A 21835-nucleotide genomic window follows, 5' to 3' on the forward strand; every position below is an offset into this window, starting at 1 on the left:
GAAGTTTTGCCCATCCCACCCCCAGAGGCCATCTGGCATTGTCTAAAGATGTTTTTTATTATTATAACACTGGGGGGTTGGGGGATGTCCATGCTACTGGCGTCTAGTGGTTTAACGGCCACAGATGCTGCTAAACTTCCTACAGTGTACAGGACAGCCTGCCCAACAAAGAATTAACCCTCCCCAAATATCAATGGACTGAAGTTGAGAAAACACTGCTCTGGACCACAAGTGTTAATGACTTCCCGAGGCCACATATCTACTATGTTAATTCAGAAGAGAGTCTCAACTGCAGGCATGGAGGTAGCGTGTCAGTTCTAGATCCTTTAACTAGAACAATTTGTGTAAATTTTTAGAGAATTAGTGGTTAATAGTGCTTATTTTTCTTTTTTGTGTGTGTGTATAGGGTTTGTGAAACAGGATCTGACCACCAACCTCTTAGTGATAATCAGCAAACAAATTGTGAATATTTCGTTGACAGCCTTTTTGAGGAAGCTCAGAAGGTTGGTGCCAAATGTGTGTCTCCCACTGAACAAAAGAAACAGGTAAGTGTCCATAAATTTTTTCTTTCCCAGTGCTTCTCAAAATATGGCCCTTTAGAGGTCAAAACTGTTTTCATAATAATAGTAAGATATTATTTACTTTTTTCACTGTGTTGAGTTTGCACTGATACTGCAAAAGCAATGGTAGGCAAAACTGGCACCTTAGGAGGAATTGAGGCAGTGATACCACTCTGAACCAGTAACTACTGTATTCTTTCCTTGAACTTGCAGGGGGACAAAACACTCGTTTCAATTAAAAATTTCCTTGATGAAGCAGTAAAATTTACACATTTCATTAAATCCCAACTCTTTAATACACATCTTACAAATATTCTATGTGATAAAATATGAAGTGTATGTAAAACATTTCTACAATATACAGAAGTATCTTAAGGAAAAGTACCATTGCTTGAGATACAAGCTGGACACTCTGCTTTTTCATGGTGTACTGTTTTTACATGAAAGTGATGTACAGACAACTAGTTATTCAGTCTTGGATATTCTGCAGACATTTTCTCAAAATGTATGAAGTTAAGTCTGACACTTCAAGGGAAACAACTTACAGTATTTGTTGCAAATGATAAGATATGATCTTACCAACTTTCTTAAGTGAAAGTAAGAATTTTGATAAACTGCCATCATGCACTTGAGAGCTTCCCAAAACTTAAAAGATATTTCTGATAGGATTATTGTCATATTAATAAATATACCTTTAAGTTTCAGATTCCATGTTCAGATTCTCAACTAACTTTTTTTTTTGAATAAATTTTTTTATTTTTCATTTACTTATTTTTGGCTGCGTTGGGTCTTCGTTTTTGCACGTGGGCTTTCCCTAGTTGCGGCGAGCGGGGGCTACTCTTCGTTGCAGTGTGCATGCTTCTCATTGCGATGGCTTCTCTTGTTGCAGAGCATAGGCTCTAGGCGCGCAGGCTTCAGTAGTTGTGGCACGTGGGCTCAGTAGCTGTGGCTCGCAGGCTCTGGAGCGCAGGTTCCGTAGTTGTGGCGCATGGGCTTAGTTGCTCCGCAGCATGTGGGATCTTCCTAGACCAGGGATCGAACCCGTGTCCCCTGCATTGGCAGGCAGATTCTTAACCACTGTGCCACCAGGGAAGTCCCTCAACTTTTTTTTTTTTAAATTGAAGTACAGTTGATTTAAAATGTTGTGTTAGGAAATTCCCTGGCTGTCCAGTGGTTAGGACTCTGAGCTTTCCCTGCTGAGGGCACAGGTTCAGTCCCTCGCTGGGGAGCTAAGATCCCACAAGCCACGTGGCGTGGCCAAAAAAAGAAAAAAGTTGTGTTAGTTTCAGATGTACAGCAAAGTGATTCAGTTTTTTATATATATATATATATATATATATATATATATAATATATATAATATATAATATATAATATATAATGTATATAAAATATATATGATATATATAATATATGTAAAATATATGTAATATATATATTCTTTTTCAAATTCTTTTTCATTATAGGTTATTACAAGATCGTGAATATAAGTTCCCTGTGCTATGCAGGAGGCCCTTGTTGTTTATCTATTTTATATGTAGTAGTGTTTATCTGTTAATCCCAAACTCTTAATTTATCCCTCACCCCACCTTTCCCCTTTGGTAGCCATAAGTTTTCTATATCTATGAGTCTGTTTCTGTTTTGTAAATATATTCATTTGTATCATTTTTTTAGATTCTACATATGTGTTATCATGTGATATTTTCAACTAACTTTTGAGATACTACCACTTACTACATTTTGATGTAGTATCTTGGAAAAGCTTTAAAATGCTTCTTTTTGCAACTACATATCTGTTTGAGGCTTGATTTTTTTTTTTAAAATGTACTTCAATCAAAATGCCATATCACAGCAGACTGAAGGCAGCAGCAATTATGAGAATCTAGCTGGCTTTTCAAAGTCAGACATTAAAGAGATCCCTCTACTCTAATTTGCCTTTAAAATTTTTTTTTTTAATATATTTTTTATTTATTTATTTTATTTGGTTGCACTGGGTCTTAGTTGCGGCAGGCGGGCTCCTTAGTTGTGGCATGCAAACTCTTAGTTGTGACACGCATGTGAGGTCTAGTTCCCTGACCAGTGATCGAATCCGGACCCCCTGCATTGAGAGCTCGGAGAGAGTTCTTTAGTTCTTCAGACTGAAGTCTGAAGGACTTAGGTTGAAAAATAGCAGCCCGGTTCCTCCATGGCCGTGATATCTACTTCCCAGAGGTAATCACTACCCAGAGGTAGTCTTAACTGTTTCTTCTTGTATAAAGACTATATTTCTAATAATATACTAATAATGATAGTTCTTGATTTTTTAGTTTTTTCAAATTATGTATTGACTTTTTAAAAATAGAAAATGAGAATTTAGCTCTTATTCTTCCTTCCCCTCATCCCCAAACCACCTCCTCTCATTTGACTAACATAATTATATCATAATTTGGGATTAAATCAATTATCATTGTTTATATCTTTATGACTTTGTAAATACTGTACAGCATCACTGAGTCATATAGTGTGTTATATTTCTTTTCCTGACTGCCTTTTAAATTTTCATTAGAATTAATAGTTTTTTCCCTTCCATATTTCCTTTATTTCTTTGTGCCTGTCATTTATTCATCCCCGAACTCTGATAGCAGGCTGTATCTTTTTCCAGTATGTTTGAACATATTAGATAATTTTACCAGTTTAATTTTTTCTGCAGGACAACTGTGGTGAAGGCCTTCTTTCTCCGATGTCCTCTAGGGGAGTTACACTGCTGCTGCCCTGGAATCTATGATCCTGAGCACTTTATTTATCTCTCCTCTCACTTCTGGTGCACTGAATTCTGTGCCTCTCCCAACCCCTACCCTGTATGTTTCCATTTTTATGAAGCCAGTCTTGAGGTGTTTTATGCAGAAAGTGCGTGTAAAAAGAGTGCATGGGAAATGGATGGCTTAAAACCTTGCGCACCTGAATTTGCCTTTATTCTGCCTTCACACATGATTGATAGATTGCTGTTTTGGCATCTGAGCCTGTGTGTGTGGCATGTTTTTACTCCCTGCAACCTATTAGCATCTTTTCTTTAATCTCCTCATGTTCTGATGGGCCTTGGTATAGATTCTTTTTCATTCATTCAATACAGAAACTTGTATATTACTCTTTTAGGACATTTTCTCATGTTGCTTCTCGATATTTTGCTCCCCTCTGTTGTCTGTCTCTCTGTAATATTTTTACTTAGATAATGGATCTCTTGGACTGAGTCTCTTATTATTTCTCCTGTTTTCCACCTCTTTGTTGTTTTGTTCTATTTTGATTGTAATATTTCTTCAACCTTATATTCAATCCTTTTATTTAATTTCCATTTTAAGTTTCTAAGAGCTCTTTTGCTGCCTGAATATTCCCTCCTACTCCCTTTCAGACATCCTCTCTTATATAAGTGTATTAATTATCATTTTTGGATTTTTGTTTTTAAGTTTCTTCTGTTTTCCTCAGTGTCTTTTTTTTTTTTTTCTGTCCGTGCCATGCAGCTTGTGGGATAGTTCCCTGATCAAGGATTGAACCCCGGGCCCTCAGCAGTGAAAGTACCGGTCCTAACCACTGGACTGCTAGGGAATTCCCCTCCTCAGTGTCTTTATGTGCTCTTTTCCTATTTGTTTTGTTCTCATTCTTTTCTTTTTTTTTTTTTTTTCTTTTCTCTTCTTTTTTTTAAAATTAATTTTTATTGGAGTATAGTTGATTTACAATGTTGTATTAGTTTCTGCTGTACAGCGAAGTGAATCAGTTACACATATACATATATCCACTCTTTTCTAGATTCTTTTCCTGTATAGGTCATTACAGAGTATTGAATAGGATTCCCTGTGCTATACAGTAGGTCCTTATTAGTTGTCTGTTTTATATATGTGTTAATCCCAATCTTCCAATTTATCCCTCCCTGCCACTTTCCCCGTTGGTAACCATAAGTTTGTTTTCTACATCTGTGACTCTATTTCTGTTCTGTAAGTAAGTTCATTTGTACAATTTTTTTATTTCTTATTCTTTTCTGTGAGTACCATGAGAGCAGAGTCTTGGCAGTTTGGTTACAGGTAAAAAAAAAGAGGTAATATAGTATAGTGGTTGATAGCATGGATTCCAGCCCCAGCTCCACCCTTACTGACTATGTAATATTGGGCAATTTAATTAATCTTCTGTGTTTCTATTTTCCCATCTATAAAAAGGATAATAATAATAATACCCACCTTGTGTGGATTTTAGGAGGATTAAATAAATTTATGTAGGGAAAGTACTTTAAACAGTGTTTGGTACATACAAGTGTACACACAAGTGCTCTCTCAGATAGGTACGTAGACAGACAGATAGATAGGCAGGCAGGCTAATAATATATGCTATCATTATTGTGATTGTTTTCCCTAACATCTTAATGGAGTGTCTGTTACATATTAGTCACTCAGTAAACATATGCTGAATGAATAAATGCTACAGACAAGGGAAGGCCTCTAATAGTCTATTTTCTTAAATGGTTTTTAATCAGTCCTTCTGTGTTCAGCCTGAAGCATCCCTGCATTCTACTGTATTTCTGAACCTTTCTATATTTCTACAGTGACTTCTTTGATTGAATGAGTGAATAAATAATGTTCTTAGGAGATGATCAACAAGATGTTGAGAGATGAAATATTGATAACAGTAACACTGATAGTTTATATTTGAAGGAATAGCCATTAATTACTCATAGTTTTTTTTCCCCCTTTATTATTCTTAATGTTCAAAGTCTAATGTTCAAGTCATTTCAAACTCCTTCTCTAACTGTTGAGAAGTCTGTTCTGGCCAGAAAGCTTTAGTGTCCTCTAAGACAGGGCACACAATATTTTTGCAAATGAGCTCTCTTAAACAAAATTATTAATGAATTATTTTAAAATATTATTCATTATGAACCATATTTTATGTGTACATTATAATTTTTGATATTTTACATTTGAAGCTTGCTGTTAAGAATGGTATATTTAAAAAATGTGTAGGGCTTCCCTGGTGGCTCAGTGGTTGAGGACAATGCAGGGGACACGGGTTCGAGCCCTGGTCTGGGAAGATCCCACATGCCGCGGAGCGACTAGGCCCGTGAGCCACAATTGCTGAGCCTGAGCGTCTGGAGCCTGTGCTCCGCAACAAGAGAGGCCGCGATAGTGAGAGGCCCACGCACCGCGATGAAGAGTGGCCCCCACTTGCCGCAACTGGAGAGGGCCCTCGCACAGAAACGAAGACCCAACATAGCCATAAATAAATAAATAAATAAAAATTAAAAAAAAAATTTGTAGCTGTGTGTGGTAATGGATGTTAACTACACTTATTCTGTAATCATTTTACAATAGATATATATATCAAACCATTATGTTGTATACCTAAGACTAATACAATGTTATATGTCAGGTATATCTCAATTTTAAAGAAAAGATTGATACATAAAATATACACTGATAGAAGAAAGTTTCAAGGGACTTTTAGTTTATTAGTACATTTCATTTATTAACATGATGCATTTTTTTTCTTACTGCTTTGCAGGCAGATATAAGTATAAAATTATGGAAAAATGGATTCACAGTCAATGATGATTTCAGAAGTTATTCTGATGGTGCAAGTCAGCAGTTTCTGAACTCCATCAAAAAAGGGTAAGCAATCTTTGTAAATAGGAGGATATTTTATTTATTTATTTATTTTAAATTAATTTATTTATTTTTGGCTGTGTTGGGTCTTCATTGCTGCTCGCGGGCTTTCTGTAGTTGTGGAGAGCGGGGGCTACTCTTCGTTGTGGTGCGCGGGCTTCTCATTGCGGTGGCTTCTCTTGTTGTGGAGCACAGGCTCTAGGCGTGTGGGCTTCAGTAGTTGTGGCACGTGGGCTCAGTAGTTGTGGCTCGAGGCCTCTAGAGCGCAGGCTGAGTAGTTGTGGCGCAAGGGCTTAGTTGCTCCACAGCATGTGGGATCTTCCCGGACCAGGGCTCGAACCCGTGTCCCCTGCATTGGGAGGCGGATTCTTAACCACTGCACCACCAGGGAAGTCCAAGAAAGATATTTTAGATATATTTCATTTAGAAGATTCCTTTTAATGTTGTTCACATGTTCCTATGCATTCAAAGACACTTTTTCTTTTATAAATTCAGATTTTTTTCATAAGATGAGTTTTCTTAAAAGAACCACAGCTGTAATTTTGAAGGGTCAGGAATTTGAACTCTGACCAACCAAAATCTGACTTAAATTAATTCACTTTGCCAATTGTTACTTAATACCACATAACATCCTACGTGTCTTTTTTGGTTTTTTTTTTTTTTTTTTTTTTTAAGCTGCATTGGGTCTTCCTTGCTGTGCGCAGGCTTTCTCTAGTTGCGGCGAGTGGGGCTTACTCTTCGTTGTGATGCGCAGGCTTCTCATTGCGGTGGCTTCTCTTGTTGTGGAGCACAAGCTCTAGGCACGCAGGCTTCAGTAGTTGTGGCACACGGGCTCAGTAGTTGTGGCTCGCGGGTTCTAGAGCTCAAGCTCAATAGTTGTGGCACGCGGGCTCAGTAGTTGTGGCACACGGGCTCTAGAGCGCAGGCTCAGTAGTTGTGGCACACAGGCTTAGTTGCTCCACGGCATGTGGGATCTTCCCAGACCAGGGCTCGAACCCGTGTCCCCTGCATTGGCAGGCAGATTCCTAACCACTGTGCCACCAGGGAAGTCCCAATATAATATACATATATATATATTATTTTAATTTTGACTGTCTTGGGACTTACCTCGTCATGCACTGGTTAAGAATCTGCCCGTCAGGGCTTCCCTTTTGGCACGGTGGTTAAGAAACCACCTGCCAATGCAGGGGACATGAGTTCAAGCCCTGGTCTGTGAAGATCCCACATGCCTTGGAGCAACTAAGCCTATGCGCCACAACTACTGAGCTTACGTGCCACAACTACTGAGGCCCATGCGCCTAGAGCCTGTGCTCCGCAACAAGAGAAGCCACCACAATGAGAAGCCTGCGAACCACGACGAAGAGTAGCCCCCACTAGCCACAACCAGGGAAAAGCCCACATGCAGCAACAAAGACCCACTGCAGCCAGAAATAGATAAATAAATAAATAACTTTATTTTTAAAAATAATAATATTGTTAAAAAATTTTTTTGACTATCTTGAAATACTTGACTATATCTGCATATTGTTTTGTTACGATGATGACCCATAATTTTTATATATATGCTTAGTTGTTGATAATATGATTATTTCTTATGTCTCCCACTATCAAAAAATATCTGTGACTATCCTTGTATTTAATTTTTTTAAAAATAATAACTTTATTTTTTAAATTACCACTTTTTTGAGATATAATTAGCCTACCATAGAATTTACCCTTTTAAAGTATACAATTCATTATTTTTTAATATATTCACAGAGTTATGCAACTATCAGCACTGTTCATTCAGGAACATTTCTTCACCCTAAAAGGAAACCCCATACTAGTAATCACTCTCCATTTGCCCCTCCTCACAGCCCTGCGCAACCACAATCTACTTTCTACTTTTATGGATTTGCCTAGTTTGAACATTGCATATAAATGGAATCATTTTATGTCTGATTTCTTTCACTCAGCATAATGTTCTCAAAGTTCATTCATGTTGTAGCTTTTAACAGTTCTTCATTCCTCTTTATTGCCAGATAGTGTTGCATTGTATGGGTGTACCACATTTAGTTTATCCATTTATCAGTGGATAGATTTTCGGGTTATTTCCACATCTTAGTTATTACGAATAATGCTTCTACGAACATTGTGTACAAGTTTTTGTGTGGACATATGTTTTCAATTCTCTTAGGTCTAGGAGTGGAATTGTTGTTAACTCTGTTTATGAAGAACTGGCAAACTGTATTCCAAAGTTACTGCACCATTTTATATTTCCACCAACAGTGTATGATAGTTCCAGTTTTTCCATATCCTTGCCAACACTTGTTAGTGTCTCGTTTTTTAAATTATAACTATCCAAGTGAATAAGAACTGGTGTCTTGTTGTGGTTTTGATTTGCATTTCTCTCATGACCAGTAATACTGAGCATCTTTTCATGTACTTATGGACCACATGTGTATCTTCTTTGAAGAAATGTCTATACAAATCCTTTGTCCATTTTTTTTTTCCCTTGCCTATTTTTAAAATTGGGTTATTTGCCTTGCTGTTGAGTTGTAAGAGTTCATGATGTATTTTGGAGACAATATTCTCTCCCATTCTTTGTGTTGTCTTTTCATTTTTTGATGATGTCCTTTGAGGCATAAAAGTTTTAAATTTGATGAGGTCTGATTTATCGATTTTTTTTTTTTTTTTTGTCACTTTTGGCTCTGGTGTTATATCTAAGAAACCATCGCCTAATTCAGGGCCTTGAAGATTTTACTCCTATGTTTTCTTTTTTTTGTTTTTTAATATTTATTTATTTTATTTATTTGGCTGCGCCAGGTCTTAGTTGCAGCATGTGGAATCTTTTAGTTGTGGCATGTGGCATCTGGTTCCCTGACCAGGGATCGAACCTGTGCCCCCTGCATTGGGAGCACAGAGTCTTAACCGCTGGACCACCAGGGAAGTCCCTTACTCCTATGTTTTCTTATAATTGTGCTTAAAGTTCGAACTGAACCTCCGATTACTCTTTCATGATAGATTGATAGAAAGAAAATTAATGAATAAAAAGCATGAACATTCTTTCAGCAATTGATGCTCATATTCATGCTTCTGCTTTCCTAAAAAGATATACAAAATTAAATATCTGTCCTATGACACTGTCCTTAGCACATGATTTTATGTGTAACATCAATTTAGTTGTGCAATGTACTTATTTTGGTCAGTTTTTATTTCAGAAGGGTTGATAGTATTCTACGTCTAACCAATTTTCAATATATACATACACATATACAGGTCTGTATATATGTATATGTACAATGTATATACAGATTTTAAATGTCTCTATATTATATAATATAATTAATTTGGAATCTTTTTCAAACTAATACAGAAGTTGCAAGTGTGGTACAAAGAACTTTTCTAAAAGCATTTGAGAGTAAGTTGCTAAAGTGATGCCTCATCATCCTGAATACTTTAGTTTGTATTTTTATTAAAAAGGAAATATATTTTCCTATGTAACCACAATACAACCATCTATTGATGTATAATATTATTACCAATTATTCCTCAGAATGTATTCAGGTTTCACTTTTTATCTTAATATTATCCTTTATAGCAAAAGCATCCAATTCAGAATTACACATTGCTTTTAAATGTCATGTCTCTTTAGTCTCCTTCAGGAGGGAACAGTTTCTCAGTTTTTGTTTTTGTCTTTTTTTAATGACCTTGACACTTGAAGATTATGGGCCCAAATTATGTAGAATGTCTCTCAATTCAGATTTATCTGATTTCATCCTCATGATAAGATTAAATTACACATTATTTGTAGCAATATCACAGAAGTAATGCTATCCTAACTTTAGTAGTAAGTTGTTCTTTGCTTTTCTTTATAATTTTTTCATTTTATCTGTTTTTTTGAACTCTATGTAAATGCAATATGTTTATTTTTTGTGTCTACTCAGCTTATTTCTTTGGGATGTTCATCCATGTTGTTGCATATAGTTATAGTTGGCATGAATCCCAGAAGCAATATAAGAAAGATAAATTTGATTATGTAAAATCAAATGCCAAACTGGGAATACTTTTTTCACATATATCCTGTAAATGGAATATATACATATTTCTTACAAATCAGTAAGAAAAAGATGAAAAGAGTATTTTATATGTTTGTACCATTTGATCTACTTTATAACAGAATAACAGTGTGCATGTGGTAAAAATGAATGACATATATCCATATACTAACATGAGAAGATTTCTGTGGTATATTGCTTTTTTTTTTTTAAAGCAGTTTGCAAAATACAGAATAATGTACATAGAATGATACCATCTTTGGAAAAAATATAATTATTATGTGGAATTTTACTATATATAGAGAGAAAATTTAGGAGATACACCCCAAAGTTTTTTATTAGAGTGAGAGTGGAATTATAAGGGCTGTCACTTTTGGGGGAGGTGGGCTGTCATTTTCTTTCTTAAATCTATATGTGTTTACATTTTTTTGTGTCTTGTTTTTCTAGAACCAGCATGTAGCTAGATTTTCATTTTAAAGAATGAAATAAGAGCTTGATTTTTCTCTAACTGTATTATTTTAAATACATTTAGTTTTTATTGTATAGAATATATATGCCTCTTATTTCTGTATACTTTTCTATTCTTTTTACATGCACAGTATGTTTTTCAGAGAAAGAAAAAACATATTAGGGGCTTTATCACTTTCTTTCTTTACTTTCCAAGGGAATTACCTTTAGAATTACAGGGAGTTTTTGATAAAGAGGAGGTCGATGTTAAAGTTGAAGATAAGAAAAATGAAGTATGTATGTCAACGAAGCCTGTGTTCCAGCCCTTCTCAGGACAGGGTCACAGACTGGGAAGGTGAGTAGGCTCATGATCTGTAATTTCCATAAGCAGAGGTTTGACTAATATTCAGCCTGTCATTATTTTACTATGTAGACCACATATATAGAGTTATCATTTCTCCCATTGGAAATGAGATTTTTCATGTTAACTTTTATGAGAACTTCTAAGTCATATTCACCTTAGTGTAAATTAACATATGCTGGCACTACACTAAAAAGTCATGGTGGCTTTTTTGGTTTTATCCGATCAAAAGTGCCTGGCTTAATGAGGACGTTGGGCAAAATTGGGTGGATAAATCATTTTTTCTCCCTTGCACCCACCACTTGAGCTTTGCCATTAATGTCAGAGTACATAGGCTAGCGTTTGGACATAGGGTTCTGTATTATAGTTACCAATGCCTTCAGCATTGTGTTCTCTGATCATTATCTGAATTTTGAGGTAATAAAAGTAAAACAATGCCTGATAAAGTTAGTATCAGTATCAGAGCCTTTAATTATTGGGTTGGCCAAGAAGTTCGTTCGGGTTTTTCATACGCTCTTCCGAAAAACCCGAACGAACTTATTGACCAGCCCAATATTTTCAAACTTTGCAGTATTCATCTTATCTAATTATGCCTATGGCAGAATATGCAAAGAGGTTAAATATAGGATTGCTTTCATTTTTATGAATTCTCATATATTAATTATCAAGATTGGTACGGTATATAAATGCATATTCATCCACACATGTAAAAATATCCCAATGTGACTTTCAGAGTGATGAGGGAATACTGTGTTTCCTTTCATTTCCTTTATAACCCAAGGACTGTTCTCTACAGACTACTTATAATTTCTTTTAGAAATTTTAACCTGGGGGGTAGGTAAAGGTAAAGCCCATAGATCTGTCAGCACTATAAAATTGTTCTGTAAGGCACTATTCAAATACATAAGTATACTCTTCAAGTATACTTACGTAACAGTCCACAAGCTTACAAATTACTTAGATGTGCATAATTTTGTTAGATTCCTATAATCATTATGTATGATGGATATAACTGATATTAATATCTTTATGTGTTAGGGAACAGCTGTGACTAGCTAAAATCTTCCTAAAAGCTATACTTACTGTAAAGTTTTTATAGTAATTGTTTAATGATAAAGTTCTGCTTAATGAAAAACATGCATCTGACTTGTTGTCTGCATTTTCTTAGTGCTACACCAAAAATTGTTTCTAAAGCGAAGACTATTGAAGTTGAGAATAAAAATAAGTTGTCTACTGTCCCACTAAACAGTCTGGAACCCATCACTAATATACAGATCTGGTTAGCCAATGGGAAAAGGATTGTCCAGAAATTTAACATTTCTCATAGGTGAGTCTTCCATTTCATTATTTGTCTGATTTGTTCCCTAAGTTTTAATTGTATTTCTTCTTTTCAGGTCAGTCAACAGCTATTTTTAAGAACTAAGGATCTTAATAAATAGTTCTCTAAATATAATGTTTCATGACAATGGAAATTCTTGGACATTAATGAAGTATTTTCAGTCTGTTTTATGGATTATCATTTCATTAGTTTTCCTGCTTACCTAGATACATAATTTTTTAAAAAATATTTTTCATTGTTTATCTGAAATGCAAATTGAAGTGGGCATCCTGTATCTTCTTTTTTTTTTTTTTTCATTTATTTATTTTTGGCTGTGTTGGGTCTTTGTTTCTGTGTGAGGGCTTTCTCTAGTTGTGGCAAGCGGGGGCCACTCTTCATCGCGGTGCGCGGGCCTCTCACTATCGTGGCCTCTCTTGTTGCGGAGCACAGGCTCCAGACGCGCAGGCTCAGTAATTGTGGCTCACGGGCTTAGTTGCTCCGCGGCATGTGGGATCCTCCCAGACCAGAGCTCGAGCCTGTGTCCCCTGCATTAGCAGGCAGATTCTCAACCACTGCGCCACCAGGGAAGCCCTAGATACATAATTTTAAAAGAATTATTTTTAATATGTTTTTAAGTTGATCATTAGCATTATGTGTGTATTTTTCTGTTAATTGTAGAAAAGGAATGATAATACAGGAAAGTACTGAAAGAAATTGAAATCAAGTTAAATTCCATCACCCAGAGATAATCACTACTACTAGTTTGATGGATTTTTCCAGTCTTTTATCTCATCTTAAAATGTTTTTTCATTTTAATTAAAGTAGGAACATATTGTATATAGGTTTCCAAGTCCCTGGGACCTCCTTTAAACTTTTTACATCTTCCCATCATTCTTTGAGCATTTTCTTGTTTATTGGCACAAAATTTTTTTTCAGGTTCGTTCTGTACGTTTTCTAAGAAGCCCTGGTTCTTTTTAGTGGCCGAGGGTATTGAGGATCTGGTTGCTAGGTATACTTATTGCCACCATTCCCAGGCCCTCTGAGTGGAAAGAGCTACAGGTGTCTATACATACATACACATATGCATATATATACACACACATTTACATCTGTATTTCTATATCTTTGCATAGCGAAAACCATGAGTTCACATAGATACCTCTAATTTCAGTTCACCACCACAGGGTTTATTCTAGTTTTCCCCTTTCCGTATTTGTAACTACTTCACTTTCTTCAGTTTAACTTTCTTCAGTGAGAAACTTGGCTCCAGTTATTCTCACTATATTTATTTATTTATTTATTTATTAAATATTTATTTATTGGTTGCCCTGGGTCTTAGTTGCGGCAGGCGGGCTCCTTAGTTGTGGCATGTGAACTCTTAGTTGCGGTATGCATGTGTGATCTAGTTCCCTGACCAGGAATTGAACCCGGGCCCCCTTCATTGGGAGCACAGAGTCTTAACCTCTGCACCACCAGGAAAGCCCCCAATATATTTATTTATTGATCAGTTCTCCTACATGTAACCAGTCCCCTTCTTCTACTGCTGCCTCTTCCCCAGCCTGGAAGCCTTCCTCTTCCTGCTGGGTCTCTTGACACATCACATCATGCCAGTGACCTGTTTGCCCTCCTGGGCTCTGGCAGGCAGTGCTGCCTATCCTCCCCCATGAGTGGTCACTCTCCACCTCTTTCTGGTTCTGACACACTGCAGTTGGCCCCTCCTCTGTATGGATGCTCTTTTTATTCTGCTTGAGACAGCCTGTTGTGCACCACCTCTCCTATATTCCTAACCCAACTTGGCTTCTGACACTCTGCACTGAACACCTCTTCTGTGTGGACACACTCCTAACCCTGCTCGTACTGCAACCGTCCCCACCTGCCTCCCTCTACATGGGCGCCCTCCTCGTGCTGGTCAGACTCTGACACCAGGAAGATGGGCCGCTTTCCTGTGCAGACGTCCTCTTCACCCAACCTGGACTCGGATTCCCTGATCTGGGCCACCACAACTCCCTCTCATATCTGGCCTGTATGCCAGTAGGTTCTCATTATTATCTATTTTATACATAGTAGTGTATATATGTCAATCCCTCTCTCCCAGTTCGTCTCACCCTACCCTTCCCCTCTTGGTAACCATAAGTTTGTTGTCTACAACTCAGGTTTGTTTCTTTTTAGGGAAATAAAATATTTTAATCCCAACTTCTTTGTCTAGAAAAATACTTCTGGCATTTTCAGTAACAAATAGTCACCTACCATTTTTTTCCCTGACTGACTTGAAGCATTTAAAAACCTTTGACTGGCCAACGGTATTTAATTAAGTGATAATGAACCAAGCTTTGTTTTTTGGGTTTTTTTAAAATTATTTATTTATTTATTTATTTATGGCTGTGTTGGGTCTTCGTTTCTGTGCGAGGGCTTTCTCCAGTTGCGGCAAGTGGGGGCCACTCTTCATCGCGGTGCACGGGCCTCTCACTGTCATGGCCTCTCTTGTTGCGGAGCACAAGCTCCAGACACGCAGGCTTAGTAGTTGTTGCTTACAGGCCTAGTTGCTCCACGGCATGTGGGATTTTCCCAGACCAGGGCTCGAACCCGTGTCCCCTGCATTGGCAGGCAGATTCTCAACCACTGCGCCACCGGGGAAGCCGCATTAATTCTTGTTTGCACATTTTTTCACATTTTAGCATCTCTGAAATGGGGATGCATCCTTATAATTTCTTGTTGGCCATATGGCAGTCATGACACAATTGTCTTTGCCTTGGCATCTGCCTCAAAGCATGCAGAACAAGTGTCAGCCCAATGAAAGATCATCCCAGAGACAGTAGTGGAGTACTTTTCAAAGTACTGCTGTATCATCAACACACCCGATGATACAGAAGGGAGTATTATATGGAAAAACATGTACATCAATGACTGAATCAGAAGTGATTTGAAGGATCTGAGTCTGAATAACGTTCAACTGTTAGGAATGACTTAACCATTTTATTCTAATCTTATTTTGGAAGTAAGTAATTTGATGAATGTTTGTGTGAAAATTAGTTAAAAGTGCTCTTTCAATAAATATAAAAATTCTAAGTGTTTAAGAAATTATTTTGTCATAATCTGGATTTTTTAAAATTTTAGTAGTATATAAAATGGCAAGTCTTAGAATCAGTGGCATCTCAGGGGTTTTTTTTTGGCCGTGCTGCCTGGCTTGCAGGATCTCAGTTCCCCGACCAGGGATTGAACCCAGGCCACGACAGTGAAAGCCCAGGATCCTAACCACTAGGCCACCAGGGAACTCCCAGTGGCATCTTAATTTCGATGAACTGTATACGTACTTTCCCTTTCTATATACACACGCATATACTTATATGAACATAACTTTGAGCTACCGTCAAGATTGCAGTGATTGGGAGGACTTCCCTGGTAGCGCAGTGGTTAAGAATCCGCCTGCCAATGCAGGGGACACGGGTTCGAGCCCTGGTCCGGGAAGATCCCACATGCCACGGAGCAACGAAGCCCATGCACCACAACTACTGAGCCTGCACTCTAGAGCCTGTGAGCCACAACTACTGAGCCCATGTGCCACAACTACTGAAGCCCACACGCCTAGAGCCCGTGCTCCGTAACAAAGACAAGCCACCGCAATGAGAAGCACATGCACTGCAACGAAGAGTAGACCCCGCTTGCCACAACTAAAGAAAGCCCGCGTGCAGCAATGAAGACCAAATGCAGCCAAAAATAAATAAAATAAATAAATTTTTAAAAATCACTGTTATTAAAAAAAAAGATTGCAGTGATTATATTACATTATAGTGTTCATTATACTAACTGAAAATCTACCTGCACTGGGTTAAGAATTTTCTTGACTAGATTTGAAGCACAGCCTGACATCGTATTGAAGAGATACGGCCTGTGTCTGTGTAGGATTACTGGTTGGACCATTTCTGATCCATTCAGAGCAAGATATGTAGATTTTTCTGTTATAGAAACTTTCAGGCATATGCAAAAGCAAAGAGATGATATAGTGATCCATCATCACTCAGTTCCCACTGAACTATGTTAAGCAAATCCCAGACTTCATATAGTTTCATATGTAGATATTTCAGAATGTGTTTCTAAAAAATAGAGACTCAAAATGTAACTATAATACCCTTGTCACATCTAAGATAAGGAATAGTGATTCCTGACTATCATCAGGGGTGAACCTTTGAAAGATAGCCCAAGTGAGTAGTTATATCATCATAATTTGATTATTCTGTATTAACATAGCCAGGTATCATCACAAGTTATTACCTTAAATTAGCTAATTCAGGTTTTCATAAAATTATATTAATAGTTTGTACTATTTTGCAGGGTAAGCCACATCAAAGACTTCATCGAAAAATACCAAGGATCTCAAAGAAGTCCTCCCTTTTCCCTGGCAACAGCTCTGCCTTTCCTCACATTGCTAGATGAAACACTCACACTGGAAGAAGCCAATTTACAGAATGCTGTAATCATTCAGAGACTCAAAAAAACCACTGAACCTTTTAAAGAACTTTCATAACATTGATTTTTGATACACTAAGTGGAAAGTTTCCAGAAAAATGATGGTCATAAGTGGACATGCACACCAAAATGGGGGGGAAGTCAGATTTGCTGGGCTTTGCACTATTTAACTCCCTCCTGATGAGAAGATTTTAAAATAAGTACAAGTAAGGAAAATAAACTATGACTGGAAACTATATTCAATGAACTTTTCCCAGAAGGCTACTCAGAAAGAAAAATAGACTTATTTTCAAATACCAGTTATTTAACGTAAAATATATTAAATAACTATATCATTTAAAATCTTAATAAGGTATAAATTAGCAAATATGTTCATAGCATCTTTCATTCAAACATCATTCCCAAACAGCAGTGGTTTGTTTAAATGTTAGCTGTCTCAGATTTTTTTAAATAGCAATACATTAAAAAATTATACATGGCAGGTTAAAAACATCAATGCATTTTTTTTATATCTATCTGAAATACAGTCAAAAGGCTGGAAGGAACTGCTTTCACCACAGCTATGCCTAAACCTCAGAAGTGTTCCCAATTTGCATTGTCTAATGGCAAGATACACTCAAATATTAACTTGGCAACAGTATCTGGGATGTATTTTCATTTAAGAATAAAATTGTGTAGCTTAGTATAATGTCAGTATCAATCTGCTGACATACATTTCAACATTTTCAAAACGTACAAATTTAAAAGAATTCTTTTTTCTCTAGGAACCGCAGTTTATCCCTTACTTTATTTTCTTTCAGAAATTAGGGGTTCTTAGTTAACATTTGGAGTGGGCCATTTGTTTGCCACCATCCACGTAGAATCTAATGCTAGTGTTGTCACGTTACTAATTGACATTTTTTAAATGCGTCATGTAAAGTATGGTTTTCTATTTCATACATCACACAGCCCATTTATATATCAAAGGATTATTTATTACATTCTGATGTCACTAAGGAAAACATGCTAGATTTTTAACTAAAACTGGTTACACTTCAGTATTTCCCTGTCAGGTTAAATCCCCTTGCCTGACAATAAGTTTAAGAAGCTTTTTGCAGACGATCTACTGAATCATATTTAAAGTGAAATATACATTGAATGTGCCAAGGAACTAAGTGGCCATGCCTAACAGCAGTAATGTTCATAGGGTGCTGGATGTCTGCTGGAAAGAGCAGTTCTCAAACTTTTTGGTCTCAAGACCTTTTGTTTATGTGGGTTATAAATACTAATATCATATTTAAAATAAAAAGTTATAAAATATTCATTAAAAATAATAAACGTGTTAATATAAAGAACATATTTATGAAAAATGTCTATTTTCCAAAATTTAAAAAGATTTAGTGAGAAACGTGGCATTGTATGTCATTTTTTGCAAATATCTTTACTGTCTGATTTAAAGAAGACAGATGGAATCTCATCTGCTTCTATATGTCTGTTGCAGTATCACACATCATGTAGCCTATAGTAAATGCTACTGTACATTCATGAGAAAGTGAAAAAAAGCAAATGACATCTTAGTATAATTATGAAAATAGTTTTGACCTTGCAGAACCCTTGAAAGAGCTAATCTTATAAAGCAGTGATTTGCAGTGATTCTCAAGCCTTAATATGGAAGAATCACTTGGGAAGCTTTTCAGAATGCCTATTACCTGCCACCTACCACACACATTTTAACGATTCATTGTATTTGGGATGGGTTCCAGATGTCTACATTTTTAATCTCAAGTAATTCTTAGGTATGTAGTAGGAGAACCAGTCTTCAGGAAATCCTGCACTAAGCTTCCACCCTAATAAAATAAAACCTTCGTGCTGCACCATGGACAGTGCAAGACTCAACTGAAATCGGACTGTTAGACCTTTAAATTTTATTGTATTCCACCAGTTTGTTCTTAGACTGTCCTCCCACCCTTTAATTCTGAACTAATCATAAGATAAACCTGTGCTTTATCTTCTGTAAGCACAGCTGAGACAAGGCTGCAACATTTAAATGAGGTTTTTATTAAAGGCTCAGGGATAACAAAAGGGAAATATACACATAACTAGATGACCTGATTTATAAGATATATCTTATGTTTGAAGTTCATTTTAAGAATGCTTCCTTTTCTGGCTCTCAGCCTTCTAGGTGGTAGAGGTCTTTTTATCAGTAAGAGAGGGAGAACAAAGGAGAGCCTTTTCCTTTTGTCATTTACCCTCAGAAATGAACAGATATATAATAGAAAATATTTATTGTCTGTAACGTTTACGGCTGTGGTAGAGCCGTCTCTTCAGTAAAACAAAAATAATGGCATTCTTAAAAAAGTGAGGGGATGGTAAAATCAGATATAACGTAAGTCATTGTTAATATATTTTCAAGAATCTGTAAGAAAATGTTTCATATAGGCCTGTCATGAAGCATTTTATAATTTTCATTTGCATAAATATGAGTCAATTTTTGACTCTCCATATATTTTTATAAAGGGACTTCTTGTTGGAAATATTTTTCTTGTACATATAAAAAGACCTCCTTTGTAGATTTTCCAGTTTATAGTAATTATTAACCAGAAGACACATTAGAGGTTTTCTTGTGTGTACATGCAGAATACACCCCAGTGAGAAGTTCTGTAGAGAAAGACCTGTCATCAGCAAGAACCCTCATTTTTGTAACTGTGAAAACTCTAATTAATGTGGATGATATTCTTAAAGGTTTTCTAAAGTGAGAACCATCTGATAAAGCTTTTTACATTAAAGTTAAAAATTCTAAAGTTGTTAATTAAATATGTAGAATACCCAAAACATGTTGACTTTAGAAAACAAACTGAATTTAGTAAGGGAAGGCAAACTTGAAAATAAAGCCAGCATCTTAGATGTGGAATACAATTTGACCTAAGTAGTTGTTTCAAAAGAGTCATCAATCAGTTTAAAACCATTGTTGGGGGTCATATGCAGAAGTACATACCTAATTTTACAGATTCTAATTTATTGGTTAAATTACTATGCATTATCCAGGTTATAAAGGTGATCTTATTTATTTTATATACTTCTGTCTTTCAGAATACTTTTCATTATACTTAATTGTGTTGAAATTATGTATGCATCTATTTCAGTGCCTTAAAGTATTTTGAAAGCAATCTTGCTAATGGTTAAAGAACTGTTGTCTTAAAGATGAAATACTGTTCATTAAAAGGATCAGTGAGATAATTTACATTTGTTCGTTATGAAATAGTTACATATGGATGCATTTGTCATTTTTATTTGGCAGAGTCATTCAGTTTGAGAATCAGCAAACATTTATTAGGTGCTTTCTGTTTGCCAGGTACTTTAACCAATGTTACTTTCATTTAGTACTCAGAAGTGTTAAAATGTGATATTTTTAATACTAACTCAATGGTTGTGTTTATTTCTTACACCATCCTTTGTGTCCTTAGTTGAACTAGCGTGAAGAATCCTTAGTAAGATTTACCCCTTTGCTCTTAGTACAAACCATTTAATTTAAACATTGCTCATCACACTGAATCTTCAAATAGAAGTGGCTTATTCAGTAGACTAATATTTGGCTCTTTGTCACTTGATTTAAATGTATGTTTTTTGCACAGATAATTCATATTCATTGGAGAAAATTATACAGTTATGCTAAAATGATCTTTAGCTCACCTATTATTCCACCATTCAGAGATAACCACTAATAACATATTGGTGTGCATCTTTTCAGATGTTTTTAAGTGTATCAGTCTTCAGTTTTGTTTCAAAAGGCAGGCTTCTTGATTGTTGTCGGCCTGTTTTATTTATTGAAGTCTATTTGTCTTTAAAAATTGCATTAGGAATATACCATCACTTTAAGCAGAATAGTAACTGTTAGGGAAAAAAATGCCTTTCAGTTACACTTCTGTGCAAAAAAGGGAGGGAGGTGTTTTTTTTTTTTCTGTTGCCCACTTCCCTTCAAAAGTAAAATTGTGGTAGTACATGCAACACAGTATAAGTATTATGAGTGAAGTGTTTCCAAACCTGCTGAAATTGCATATAAAGTGTTGTGTTCAAACGTAAATTATCCAAAGAAACTCATCTTGAGTTTGTTTAGTTTCCAAGAAATTAAATATTTAACACATGCATTACCTAGTTATCTTTGCACTGTTTGCTAGGGCTGCAATCAAGGAAACTGAAGGTGCCCATTTTCTAGATTAAGGAATTGAGGCATAGAAAATGGGATGACTTGCTTTATACTGGGTAGTGTATACTTTTGGGTTAGATTTAGATGTAATAGGAAATCCACACTAATAATGGCTTACAGAATACATTTTATTTTATTTCCCATGCAGAAGTCCGGAGGGAAGTAGTTCAGAGCTGCTAGATCAAAAGTCATGACTCCAGTATTGTTAATCTGCGGATCTCAGCACCAGTTAACTTGAGATCTTCAGATAGCCTGTTGGCACCAGCCATCACATTTGCATTTCATCATTTCATCATTTCATCCAGTAGAAGAAGCATATCCATTCCCTTTTTTAAAAAAGCTATTGAGATGTAATTCACATACCTTACAATTCACCCATTTAAAGTGTACAACTCAGTGTTTTTTTAGTATATTCACAGGATTGTGCAGCCATCACAATCTGATTTTAGAACATTTTTATCTCTAAAAGAAACCCCATTAATAGTCTTTCTCCACCCTCAGTTCTAGACAGCCACAAGTCTACGTTCTTTCTATAGGTTTATTTATTTGGACATTTCATGTAAATGGAATCATACAATATGTGGTCTTTTGTGACTGGCTTTTTTCACAACATAATGTTTTCAAGGTTCATCCATGTCGTTTTTATTGCTGAATAATAGTCCATTGTATGAATATTCCTAACATCCTAAATAGCCATTCGTTGATGGACATTCGGGTTGTTTCCACTTTTTAGCTATTAAAAATAGTGCTGCTATGAACATTTGTGTTCAAGTTGTTGCGTGATCATGTTTTCATCTCTGTTACATCCTCAGGAGTGGAATAAATGCTGGGTCATATAATTTCAT

At 36.1% G+C, this 21835-nt stretch overlaps 1 protein-coding gene across 2 annotated transcripts in view; it reads left to right on the forward strand.

Moving 5' to 3' along the window:
• Nucleotides 1–18143, forward strand: part of UBXN2A (UBX domain protein 2A) — a 44199-nt gene extending 26056 nt beyond the window's left edge. For both annotated transcript variants that reach the window (XM_068564741.1, XM_068564740.1), the window contains exons 3-7: nt 407–545; nt 6080–6186; nt 10882–11019; nt 12194–12352; nt 16673–18143. In XM_068564741.1, coding sequence (XP_068420842.1) covers nt 407–545; nt 6080–6186; nt 10882–11019; nt 12194–12352; nt 16673–16865 — 736 coding nt within the window. In that variant the 3' untranslated portion in view covers nt 16866–18143. The remainder of the gene's footprint in view (nt 1–406; nt 546–6079; nt 6187–10881; nt 11020–12193; nt 12353–16672) is intronic.
• Nucleotides 18144–21835: the final 3692 nt, after the last annotated feature.

Source organism: Eschrichtius robustus, chromosome 15 (genome assembly GCF_028021215.1).
Source record: "Eschrichtius robustus isolate mEscRob2 chromosome 15, mEscRob2.pri, whole genome shotgun sequence".
Lineage (NCBI taxonomy): Eukaryota > Metazoa > Chordata > Mammalia > Artiodactyla > Eschrichtiidae > Eschrichtius > Eschrichtius robustus.